Source organism: Pundamilia nyererei, unplaced genomic scaffold, assembly GCF_000239375.1.
Source record: "Pundamilia nyererei isolate P.nyererei 1_Seehausen unplaced genomic scaffold, PunNye1.0 scaffold00226, whole genome shotgun sequence".
Taxonomy (NCBI): domain Eukaryota; kingdom Metazoa; phylum Chordata; class Actinopteri; order Cichliformes; family Cichlidae; genus Pundamilia; species Pundamilia nyererei.
This window is the reverse complement of record NW_005187627.1, coordinates 888,412-901,343: the sequence shown is the minus strand read 5'-3', so window position 1 is coordinate 901,343 and position 12,932 is coordinate 888,412. Positions and strand designations below refer to the sequence as shown.

Genomic DNA, 12,932 nt, shown 5'->3' with positions numbered 1-12,932 from the left:
TAACTTGTTAAAGCAGTTTCAAAACAACGACAGTGTTAGCGATTAGCAGCCTGTTTAGGTTTAGTGTTCTTTTTTGTTCCAGCTTCAAATTGTTATTGTTTTATTCCTGTTACTTACATTTTACATGCAACAGAATAAATAAAATGTACCTAAAAGGATTGAATAACATGGGATTTGTAAAATAAGTAATTATTGTGGGTTAAATTCCTGTCTCAGATTAAAAATATCAATATAAATGTTTTTCAATGTGTTAAACAATATATAAATAATAATATTAAAACTGTTAGGTAATTATCAAATTATAAACTTTCCCTATTGTGTTAATATTTTTATAAAACTTTTTTTTGGAATATTGTCGTCCTAGGGATCAACAGAGATATGTTAATAGGTCCAATAACTCCTAAGAGGAGAAAGAGAGTATGAGAGAGTCATAGGTTCATCTAAGGTAATATGATAGAGCTGAAAGTGCTACAATAGAACACAGGCATTAAGTTTTCCTCTCTCTCTCACACTAGAAACATTCATTTTACCACCCCGGAAACCTGACTTTATAGTTTACACAGTAACGGTGGAGCCACAGAATTGCATGAAAACAAACTCTGTAGATAAAATTAAAGGAGCCACACTTCTAGCCTTAGTATTTAAGAGAAATGGAAGCAAACTGAGGATGACATGCAGGATTATGTTGCCTCATTCTTCTAATTTTTCACTAAGTCTCATAAAAAGTGTTTTAAAGATTAAATAGCAAGAGATGTGCAACACAAAAAAGGCTAACACACTTCTAAAATGCTATATTCGCAAACCTAATATTTAAAGACTTATCATCTAAGTTGTCTCCTTTTCTTGTTTTGACAGTAGCTTCTTTGACATCTTGAAAAATACTTCAGCACACATTTATTTCAGGGAAATGTTCCCAAGAGCAGCAGCAGCATTTTTTTTTTTTGCACTAAAAGCCCATTAGCTTAGATTTATATTCATGCACTGTAAAAACTATAAATGTAAGCAGCTGCATCATCTCGTCCTGTTACTACAAAGTGCAATATCATAGTGGTAAGATATCAAATTCAGGCCAATTCAATCAGTCCGACAAATTCAATAAAACAGCGATATACTGCAAATTATAGCAGACAAAGTCAATGCATGGGTAAATACTTGATAAATGAATAAATTTCAGATTATAAATAAATAACACATAGTTCATATAGTATCATTTTAAACAGATAAGTGTCGATATAATACATAAACAGAAATATATACTCTGATTGGTCAGTCCAGTCTGCATTTGGCATGTTATAAATGTACATCGACTACCCCCTCTGACACTTCTACACTGCAAATCAACACTGCTTCCACATGGCACGCATAAAGAAGAGAACACATGTATATCTGCACCAGCGAGACTTAAATATGCTAAATAAACCTTTTTTTTTTTTTTAAAATGAGGCATCTGAAATTTCATCAACCGTGGGGGTCGCCACTTGGTCAATTTTGCTGCTAAAATATGTAACACACACACAGCGGCCTATCCTCTCATCCAAACACATCAGTGAAGGACGTATAAATTAATCAGCATCACATGAATTGTTAATGCAAGGAGCTTTGTTTCCCTCCTGCAGCTCATATCTAGGTGTAAATATTAAGCGGCCGCTGTGATAACAGCAAAGCTGGGCCTCGTTTGACAGCTGTTTGCATTTGGACGACAGCTGTGGTTGGTTGTGAGTGTGTGATGGCGGCAGGTTAGGTCAGAGCTGTGTGTGTGTGGCTGTATGCAGAGGGCCAGCAGCAGTTTTGAGTGCATTTTTTTTAATGCTTCTACATCCTCATAATGATTGAGAGTTAGCTAGCTAATACAGGCCATGATTTCCCAGCAGGACTTAATAGTGGAGTTACGGCTCCCAGTCGTCATCGTGGTGCTGCGATGCTATGATGACTACCACGGTGAGGATGGTGCACAGCACAATGGAGGCGATGCCAACCGCCAGGCTGATGAAGGAGAAGTTGCGCGCCTCGCGGGAGGCTATTTCCGCCGTCACCATGTCCCCTCTGGCTATCGCCGTACGCACCTAAGTGAGAAGGAGGGAGGAGAAATTCGAAAATGTGTTACGCAACAAGCAGATACACGAGTGGGAGCAGGAGAGAGTCTGAAACAGCATGAATGGATCGATTTCACTGCAGCACAGGCTGAATGTGCAGTAACACCCTATAACATCATATAGAGCTCAGACCGGTGGGTCCATGCCCTGTCAGATCAGCTCAGCGCACAGCCAGCTGAGCAGGCCCAGAGGAAAAAATCCATTCTGTCCCGTTGCACTGACAATGGTGCAGTTACGTAATGATGTGGTCTGTTGAGTGCGTGTTGGTCAGCACAGTCTGCCATTAGATAAACAACAGAGCAACATAAAAGTATGAAAGTCACCAGACGGAGCTCTAACTTTACACCACCTGCACAGAAAAACAGCATTTAAAAAAAAAAAAAAAACTGCGCCTGCTGATGCAGATTATGTAGAGGTGACATCAGTGAATCCACAAAGTAACATCTTCCATCTGCTTTTTTTTTTTTTTTTGTATGATTAAGAATCACAAAATACTGGCTCCTGGTTTGCAGTCGGTAAATTCATAGCCACGTCGTTTTCTGTATTTCAGATCCTATCTTGGCAGGAAGAAAGAGCCACAGCCTGTTTTGACACAAACAGTCAAGGGATGAATGATCTTTCCTGACAGTCACATGCAGCTGGAAGGCTTTTTTTTTTTTAAATTCACAACCCATTAAAAAGATAAAGATAAAATAATTTTGCCTGAAAACCTTTATATATGTGCCATTTTACAAGAGTTGCTTTCCAAAATATATGTCAAGGCTTGAGATAATTTAGTTTTCTCATTTGCAGTGTCACAAAGTGTGAAGTATCTCATTCTTCTGCGACTAAGGGCTCCAGTGTTGCCCCAAAAACTACTGAAAATACACAAGAGAGCAACAAGTGACACATCCCCTACAAACTGTAGATAAAAGATGGATGTAGGCACCCTTTTGCTTAACTGCCTTTGCCGTTTTATTTTTTGGAAACCTGCAGTGACATATTTCAGTAGTAGCGAGTCGGTAAAAGTGAAATCCAGGGTTTTTTTTGGTTGTCCTTAAAATTAATCGCATAAAGGTACAAGTCAATTTTTAAAACTACCGTAAACACAGTTCAGAGGTCCAATTCAGTGACGTGAATAAGGTGAAGCGAAGCTCAGCATACAGCTAGCGGCATAATCGACACCTACTTGACAATTACCTCCCACAGGACCACCGCAGTAGATGTACCACAGATTTTTCACACAATGATGTAGTTCTGCTGTAAATTTGGACATTTTGACGTGGAGGTCTGAGGAAAACTGTAGTTTCTGTCCCATTCAATAACCTACACATGTCAAAGCCATAGATACGCAGTTCTGCTGTTGCCTTTACTGAGCTGTTCGCTTATCAACAAATGTGTAGTCTTTCAGAGCTTAAAATAATTCCACAAAATGTATTTGGCTCCTTCCTAAATACTTAGTTTTTTGCATATTTCTCCCACTTACATGTGTCAGACCATCAAGCAACTTTGAAAATTAGACAAAGATACCCTGAGTAAATATAAAATTACATTTCTGATTTCATTTATTAAGGGAAAAGGTTAGCTAAACCTACCTGCACCCTATACCTAATACCTGGTTTTGGCAGCAGGAACTTTAATCAAGTGTGTGTGATGCTTGGTGGTAAGATTTTCATATCACTGTGTAGGAATCTTGTCCCACTTTTCTTCACAAAATTGCTTTTTTTCAGCCAGATCGAAGCGTTTTCCACCACAAACAGCCCGTTTAAGGTCATGCCAAAGCATGTCAATCGTTTTAAATCCAGACTTTGACTCAGCCATTCCAAAACCTTCATTTTGTTTATTTCTGAGCTATTCAGAGGTGAACTTTCTGGGTTGTTTTGGCTCATGCTGCATAACCGAAGTAAACTTGAGCTTCAGGGTGTAAACTGATGATTTTTAAGATTTTCTGGTAGACAGCAGTTTGATCAATTACAGCAAGCCCAGAAGAGGCAACCCAGCCCCAGACCAGCACCCTACCATGTTACTCTCCCATTTTTGTCCAGTCTCTTTCTTACTGTTGAACTCTGACCTTAACTGAGAAAAGTGAGGCCTGCAGCTCTTTAGATGTTGTTCTGGTTCTTTTGTGACCTCCTGGATGATTCGTCGATTTGCTTTTGGAGTAATTTAGGTAGGCTGGACACTCCTGTTACTCCATTTGTATACAGTGGCTCTCACCGTGGTTCACTGGAGTCCCAAAACATTTGAAATGGCTTTGTAACCCATTCCAGACTGATAGATGTCAGTGACTTTGTTTCTCAGGTGTGTTTCTTCAGACTGTGGCATAATGTGTTACTTTTTGAGATCTTTTATCCTTCTTCAGGAAGGCTAGCTAAAATTTAACTCAACTTTCAAAAACTGTAGGGCATGTAAATAAATTTGGATAGCTTTTTATCCCTCAATCAATAAAATCATAATTTAAAAACGTCATTTTGTATTTTCTCTGCTTATCAAATATTACAATTTGTATGATAATATGAAACATTTAAATGTAAGAAAGATACCTGTTCTGTTTACTGAGAACCACACGGCTCGGCTGTTTCTAGAAATTATTGAGAAATTACTGGAAGTAAAATATTCTCTTAAATATTGATTTTATAGAGTCTTGTTTTAACGTGCAAAGAAAGAGCTTTAAGTCACTGAAAGTTTTTGTCTTATTTTACAGGACGACAAGAAAAACTGCAGGATTTCTATCATTTATCATTTTAAATGGGAGCGTCTGCGTCTGCTTTAAATGGCTTTAAAGTGAAAATTCATCGCAAAGTCATCTGTAAAGGTGATATTATATCGATATGAAAGCCACAGATGAAAAGGAGACTATGAAGCAGCATTAACCTGCACTGCTTTGATGATCGCAATGATGCCTGTTGGCCAGAAGCAGCAGACGGTGGTGAGCACGGCGATGGGCAGGTAGTCGTGCGGCGGTCGGCGGTCCATTAGGGTGATGCTCGGTGGCATTTGCATGGGGTGAATCTGGCCCGGTGGGATCCCCGGGTGAGTTCCTCCAGCCGGCATGTAGGGCTGACCCTGAACAGAGAGAGAGAGGAGGAGAAGATGGAGAGCGGTGCTTTTAAAACAGTCCAGCAGCTTGCAAAGCTCTTTCCACACCAAAACACAGAGGAACACGCTAATGTGAGTGAAGAAGGGCACAGCAGCCGGGCAGCAGGAAGCAGAGCCTGCTAGGATCGCTGGTGTCAGAGGGGGCATTCGGATTTTTGATTGTCTCATTTTTAATTTAAATGAATTTCTCACAGTTGGACGAGACGTTGGAGGCGACCTAATCGTGGCGCGGAGGCACTGAACATTAGCTCTCTATGCCAAGTGGACAATTTTAGCTTTATTTTAAACCACCTGCGGAGCTGAGACGTGACTGCACTGCACCGTACAGTCATATCTGTAATTACCATTAGCTGTGAGACGAGATATCAGAGTGCAGTGCCGCTTTCAGCCTGTCGGGATTAAAAATTATGTTCAGTATTTGGGGTTTTTTTTCAATTAGATGCAAGAAACGCATCACAATTCGCTCTGCTTGAGCTGTGCATGTTTATCAGCTCAGCAGGCCAGACAGAAATACACTTAAAAAAAAGAAAAAAAAGGAAAAGAATTTTGTGATTTTGTGCTGCAGTGCAGATTTTGCTCTCGATATTATTCTCCTCGCATTCAAACCCACGCTGCTTTTAAGAAATTACCGACGGGAAGCTGGACAGCTGCACTTTCAGATGTCTGATGATTCACAGTCTCTTTCCGAGGCCTCGTTTTACAACTTTGATGTTAGTTCAGGGTAAAATATAAATTGTTTGATCTATTAACGTGGATGAACGTGTGGCTGTAGTTCAAAAATCCACTGTGTTCTCCAGCAACAATGAATGGGCAAAGAGTACAGATTGGTCCTTATAATACATGATGTTGAAGCTTAATAGTTCAACCAAGGACTTATGTCGTCTGCTCAAATGGTCTCATTCCTGTCATTGCTGTAATATATTAGAATACTCCGAAGCTCCCAGGACGGTGAGATGAGACCTGGAGAGGTAAAACTCTGCTGCAGAATTAGAAAAACAGGAAAAGATTTAATATTTATCATCCTCTGACCCCTCAAATATCCCCATCTGTCAGAGATGCTAAATTTATGAAATTTATGTTTTATTTTTGAAAAATGAGCCTCAGAAAAACAGTAGAAACTGAACAATACAGAGAGAAGCAGCTCTACTTGTCCTTCAACCCTCCTCCACCTACAAGTACTGGCCTTTAACTTCAGTTTAAACTTATTTAGTGCTGCACATGTTTTAGTTCCTCCCTGCAGTCATCAACAATATTGTTAGTTTACAGCTGTACTGCACTTCCTTTGTTCTGCAGAGCCCCTGATGTCCCTTGTGGGGACATTTTTAATTTCATGCACGCAAATTATTGTCTTGATAATTTGGAATAATGCTCCTCTAATGATTTCACAGTATTTTGCAACCCAGATCCGAGCTTGAGTGTCATAAGATGCTCTTACGCATCGGCATCGTCTGTTGTGAAGGACATCTCCTGCGCAGCCAGTTATTCCTGCTGATCGTGTGTCTGTGCAAAAGCAGCAGCAAAGCCCAAAGAAAAAATATGGATCTCTTTATGCAAAATTAGCTTCTCTTAAAATCTAATTGTCTTGTTTATGAAGGATTTGTGCACAAATTATTTTTAAAAAAAAGCTTTACAATGACGTTCAGCAACAGAAGATTTGCTTTCTTTTTTGTTGTTGCTGTTTTGTATATGAATTGATTTAAAATCAGCCAAATCAATTAAGTTTACTGGCTTGAACTGCTGACTCATTTTTCAAACTTACGGCTCCTCTAATGTACGAATATTGTATTAGCATTTATATTCCACCTCAGTGACGCACTCAGTTATGTATTAGAGTGTAAAAAAAGCTGTATAATTTATGTAATGTGGGTTAACTGATTACATTGATATTAATTAACTGACACGTCAGCTTTCATGTATTATAATTTATGTGTGGCTTCCAGACGATCTTTCACTTTAAGCACACTTTACCACGAAGTACCGATTTCACCCGTCAGGCTCAAAGCTCAGAGAAATATCTCGATTGTTATGAGAATCAAACAAACACTGTCAGCCTGTTTTTGCTGGAAAGCTGCACACAAAAATGAAACCACATGTCCTCTAGCCTGAAAAATCTCCTACGCCTTTATATAAGTACAAGGACAATCAATGCAAATTACTTCAGCCTATTAATGCAACAACGTGCAGAATTAGCCTGCATGTTTACGTCCCTGTCTGACCCTGCAAAATTAATGAAATGAAAGCAACACCAAAGAGCTTATTCAAAACACTGCTGTGTGCATCATTAATCATTAAAAATGATCATTCATCATCATTAAAGATATTTAAAATCATACGAGAGGCTCTTTGTGGGCTGGTGGGACACGAGCCTGATGAATAAAGACATGCTCACTGGAACAAATCAGAAGGTTTGTAATTTTCCTTTTTCTGACTGAGCTTTCCGGACATTTATTGCTGATTATGTGGGGAAAAAAGAGACATCGTTTGATTAATAAATGTCCAGCTAATTGACGCAACAGCAGGTGCCACAAACGAAGCAGAAAATGAGCAAATTACTTCACAAAATGCGCATTTTCTCTGAAGATAGAGACAAGCCCCTGAGATAACAGAAGAACGTTTGATTCCCTGCATAATAAGCATCGAATGACATTTAGTAGATCTTACTGAGGAGTGAATTATGGACAATTTTAAACGAGCCGGAAAGAAGTGTGGAGGTTTAATTCTGCTGCAGCCTGCTGCCAGAGCTGTGAAATCTTTCAAGGCTGTGTCTCACTCACCGATGCCATGGGGTAGACGGGAACGTAAGCTGTGCACGGCTGCAGCTGAAGCGGGTAGCCCGGGTGGAGGTATCCCACAGGAGGGTGCGCCATGGTGCCTCCCGGAGCCTGGGTCTGGACAGTGTAGCCCTGCGGGGCTCCCGGAGGCCCCATCGGGGCACACTGGAACTGAGTTTCTTGGAGGTATCCCTCTGAACCCGGAGGAGGAGGCGGAGGAGGGTAGTTGGGCTGGGTGCCCGGCGCGGGAGGCATGTTGGGGTGCTGGGGCATGTTGGGGTCCTGTGGGCCGGGCAGGTACGGAGGAGGCTGCATGGTCTGACGGCCAGAGTCATCGAGCCCTGAGAGTGGAAGAGGGAGGAAAGATGAGGAAAGGTAGGTGAGCAGTCAGAAATAGACAAGGCAGAGGAAGAACAATAAAAGAAACAGATGTAAGAGCGAGAGCGTGTTATCTAACTCGAGCACGGCTACACGTGTGTTTGCATGTTGGCTCTAATATGTCTTATTTCACTGCCAAGGAGGAGAGAAAAAAAACAATTACATGGAGCATAGCTCTTCAGCAAGACTTAAAAAAGCAGCTACAAAGCCTGACATTTCCAACCTGTGCAGGCTAATGATGACAGTGATTGGCATTTTCACTGCTGGCAAAGGAAAAGAAGAAAGGCCTTTTTCTCTGCTTATCCTTCACAAAGAAGTTTATTAGCAGCAGAAATTTGGCATTTCAGGTGTCGAGAAACACGTCCCGAAGCATCTGTCTGCTTCTGGACGTCTGAACACTTTAATGCTCACACCTCTGCTCCCTTTGTGTTTGCTTAACACTGAAAACAACTGAGAGGGTGTTGTGTTGTCGAAGCGGGGAGGTGGCTGAGATAATCCAAGTTGACAGGGACATGAGGAGGAAGAAAAGGAGAGAAAAAAAAAGAATGGAGATGGATGGAGGAATAGAAGAGGGAGGATTTGATGAGACATGAAGAAGGAGAGCAGGAGGCAGTGTCAGCGAGCGGGAGAGAAGCTGGGTGATGAGGGATGACGACTTGTGCGCTCGGGGGACCGGTTTTACGTAAGAGGCCCCAACTCTGTCACAAGCAGGAAGTGGACCAGAAAGAGACAGAGGGGAAAGGAGCGAGCGCGAGGAGGAAGACACCTTTGAAAGGTCATCACGTGATGAGCAGAAAATATATCAGAGTGTGTGTGTGTGCCCAGCATCTTTGGCAATTATAACTTGAATTCCATATAAAATAACATGAGACGTCACATTATTTTCTTCTTTATGATAAAGATCTTAATAGCGCAACGACCTGCATCCAGATGAGAGAAATAAAACTGTGGGAACACTCAAGCCGAGTAGTTAATTTATTTACTCTGCAAAATGCAATCACGCGCAGTGTTTTGTCATCACTTCAACAACAGATTTAAGCTAAAATACACATTTTCTTCTGTTATTTCACTGAATAAATAATGATAATGTTTCTTTTGAATTAAATCTCTTCCATTTTCTGCCTTAATGTTTGAATTCTGTGCAGGAATAGATCACTGTCTTAAGCAAGTTGTCTGCTACTGATCCAATTCTAGCCATCATTATAGATCAATAGTTTTTTAATCAAATATATATTGATTTTTTCCCCTTTCCATTAAACTGTAATGCTTAAACATTAAAGGGACAGTTCACCTCAAAATCAAATGTAGATCTAATTTATCCATCTCAGTTGTTTTGGCACGTGCTGCCCAGTTTTTTTAAGGGATCAGGTGCAGAAATGCTCCTCTTCTCTTGGATATAATGGAAGTAAAGTACTGCCTTGTGGTACTCAACATGCTAAAAAAAATAGCCTGTATTGGGAAAAACCCAGCAGCAGCACCTCTTCACAGAAATAATGACCAGGTTACTCAAAAAGAAAATCTTGATGTGAGCAGTTTCATGCGGAAACTCCCAAACTACTCCAGCCAGCTGCATGAAAGTGTCAGCCTGTCCAGGCGAGGCTGTGACAGAGTGACGGCATTTAAACATTCATGGCTTCCTCTCTCAGATCAGCTGTAACGTCTCACAGCTCAGCAGCCATCTTGAAACATCCCTGGACTCTTGCTTGGCCAGTAAAGTTTAAATTTGCCTTAATCTCAGTGATCACTGGGACATAAAACAGTTGAATCTGTAGCATCCATCTATCTTCCACTTGGTTGCATTTTATTCCAAGTAAAGTGAGCATTTCTGAGCTGGTTTGGTGCCGATATCATAAAAAGTCACACTAAAAACAGCTGAGATCAATAAACAGCAGGTTAAGGCCCGAGGTAGGATATGTCTGATTTGGGGTAAAGTGTCCCTTTAAGGTCGCAGTCAATCTGCAGCGCCCACAGCTGCAGATTTTACTGACCAGAAGCCGTCAAACACACCTAATCAGAAATATTGATTTTCTCTGTTGAGTTACAACCTGAGACATTTTGAGCTGTGGGAAATGTTTGATGATTCACCCAGAAGCATGCACAGAGCTGTGGCAGTGGCACACCTGAATGTGATGCTGCTCTCGAGTTAGAACTAAAACCGAGTCCGTCTGTCATCAGCAAAATGCCTGTAATACTCTCTTCTTGAGGCATTTGCTACTTAGAAGCTTGGAACAGTTAACTAATACCTGTACATCCATTTAGCTGAACACATTAACGTCCCTGCTGTATTTTAATGGTTTTGCATTCCCATGTCTTCTGAGCATCAGCAGATGTCCATCCATTGTTTAATTATAGCCTCTCAGATCTGATTAAAGCACAAGACAGCGGTCACGTTTACAGCCGGCTCCACATTATGCTCTTCACACCTCCTGAGGCAAGATCAGGTGTCATCATCTACTTTGTTTTACTGTTTATTTGAATATTTTTAAGAGGAAAGATGCAGTTCACCAGCAACATCAGTAACTGGTGCTTCAAATTCTAAAATATTAGAAGGTGGAAGGATTAAAGTGTGTGTGTGTCTGTGGAAGAGAGGCTCGGGTTCACGAGCAATAAATGGTTGTTAAAGGCGTGCACGCGCAAAGGACACCCACATCCTGTCTATAGTCAGGAGAGATGTACGTAGGCCCGTGCGTAATGATGTGAGACATATATAACAGAGGGGAGGAAAAATAGGGAACAGGGAGTCCAGGAAGGATGTGAAAGCTCACTTCAGTGAAGAAAATCTGAACATGAAAATAAACTAAATGTAAAAGAAATAAATTCAGCAGATACACACAGAAAGTCTGATGATATTAGTTTAAAGTCTCCACGGCCCTGCGGTTATTTTTTCCAACCCCCACCAAAGCTGCACCCACACAGCGGTGCATCATCTTGTAGACACAGCAGAAGCAAAAGCGGATGGAGAGGTTGACAAGGGGGCAGCTGGGAAAAGCGCAGATGACAGCAAACTAGAAAAAAACCAAAACACACACACATATATATAGGCCGATGCCCTGGATCTGCCTTCGTGCTTCAGACAATTAAAACGCCTCACCGTGCTTTTCTGACGACATGCTTTCAGATCTTCTGTCCGCCTCCTTTGATTGGATCTATTTTCTTTTCCTTTACTCCAGTTGGTGGTGAAAATCCTCCTTCAAGTGCGCGATGATGCAGACTTTTAATCCAAACGTGTGCAGCCCATCCTCAGGATGTTTTCATCTTTATTTCTTTAGCGGCAGTAACAACTTGAGGTGTTTTTTCTTCTTCCTTTGTTGCTTTAAACCCGGCTCTGTCACCGCGCACAGCTCCGTTCAGCTCCCCCTCCTCTCCTCTCCTCTCCTCTCTGTGCGGGCAGGGCAGTCTAATAATGTTTCTCCGCTAACGCGTCGCTGTACATTGAATTAATGAGACACAAAGCTATCGCTGTCTTAAAGCGACAGCTCGGACTCGGGCAGCGCGCACAGGCAGCAGGCTGGAACATCCCATTACAGCTCAACAAACGAGGCAGTCTCTGAATTGGATGGCTCTCTCTCACCGCCCTCCCTCACACATCTTGTTCTCAGATGATGACAGATTTGTAGTTAAGAAACCCAGAAGAATAGACCCATGCAAACAAACAAAGGCAGGCTTTGAATAGAGATTTTTTTTTATTACTGTACAATAAATTACAATGCAGCCCCCAACCCCCACCTCACAGTCTGCACTTTGGTCTGTTTGATTAAAACAAGTCCCTCCATCCTGCTAAGAATTTATATGTAAACATCATGTTTTGTAGGCACATTCAGCTCCAAACATGTGAAGACACTCTTGCCTCAATTATCTCCTCCCTGTACATCTCCCTCACCCCTCCACCTCAAAGAAAGCACTTGGCTTCAGGCACACCTCCCCCCTCCTGCCACCTTTCAGTGGGTGTACAGGGAGGCAGTGAAGACAATGTCCCTGCGGATGGCCAAGGAGGCCTTCTCCATCTTGCTCCCCAGGACAGAGTCTCCCACGATGCGGGCGGCCTGCCTCACCTCCTTCAGCACCTCGTCCAGGCGTTGGATGCAGCGGACCACCGTGCCCTCCTGGACGTCCGTGAGCTGGGCGATCTCTGCGAAGGGCTGGGACGGGACAGAGGAGGTGGTGAGTGACGAAGAGGAAACTTTAACAGCACGAATCACATCTTAAGTTTATCCATTCATAAAGTAAAGAAAGGAGACAGTTTCTATGGTAACATTCTGGTACTCCAGGATACTCTGTCTGGGGTGACATAAAGTGATAAACTCATTATATTTTGTAACATTAAATTGCATGTGATGAATAAAAACATGATTAGATTTGCAGGCAGCTTTAAAAAAACAAAGAGCTTTTTAAGAACCACAAATCCTGATACCTGAAGCCAAAACTGAGAAGTTAGTGTTTAAATTCTCATGATTGTTCAGAACATGCAGTTTGAGTAATCACACTACTTGTCTTCTAATCTTTGTCCTTATTTGCAACTGAATGATCGGGCTTGTTTTTGAGCTTTACTTTTCTTTTGGCAAGTACAAAGACCTGCAAAAATAAACCAGTGATGCTGTTTAACCGCTCTGCA

General features: G+C 41.5%; 2 protein-coding genes across 2 annotated transcripts in view; both read right to left on the bottom strand.

The window, feature by feature from the left end:
• Positions 1 to 1,202: 1,202 nt before the first annotated feature.
• On the bottom strand, positions 1,203 to 11,689 carry prrt1 (proline-rich transmembrane protein 1). Its single transcript, XM_005748681.1, has 4 exons — positions 11,412 to 11,689; positions 7,946 to 8,283; positions 4,947 to 5,138; positions 1,203 to 2,063 (listed from the first exon to the last, which is right to left on the bottom strand). The coding sequence occupies exons 1-4, from the start codon at positions 11,428 to 11,430 to the stop codon at positions 1,887 to 1,889; spliced, it is 726 nt and encodes a 241-aa protein (XP_005748738.1). The 5' UTR covers positions 11,431 to 11,689; the 3' UTR covers positions 1,203 to 1,886.
• Positions 11,690 to 11,984: 295 nt separating this feature from the next.
• Positions 11,985 to 12,932, bottom strand: part of skic2 (SKI2 subunit of superkiller complex) — a 19,093-nt gene continuing 18,145 nt past the window's right edge. The window contains exon 29 of the mRNA XM_005748680.1: positions 11,985 to 12,459. Within this exon, the coding sequence (XP_005748737.1) occupies positions 12,259 to 12,459 (201 nt within the window). The 3' untranslated portion in view covers positions 11,985 to 12,258. The remainder of the gene's footprint in view (positions 12,460 to 12,932) is intronic.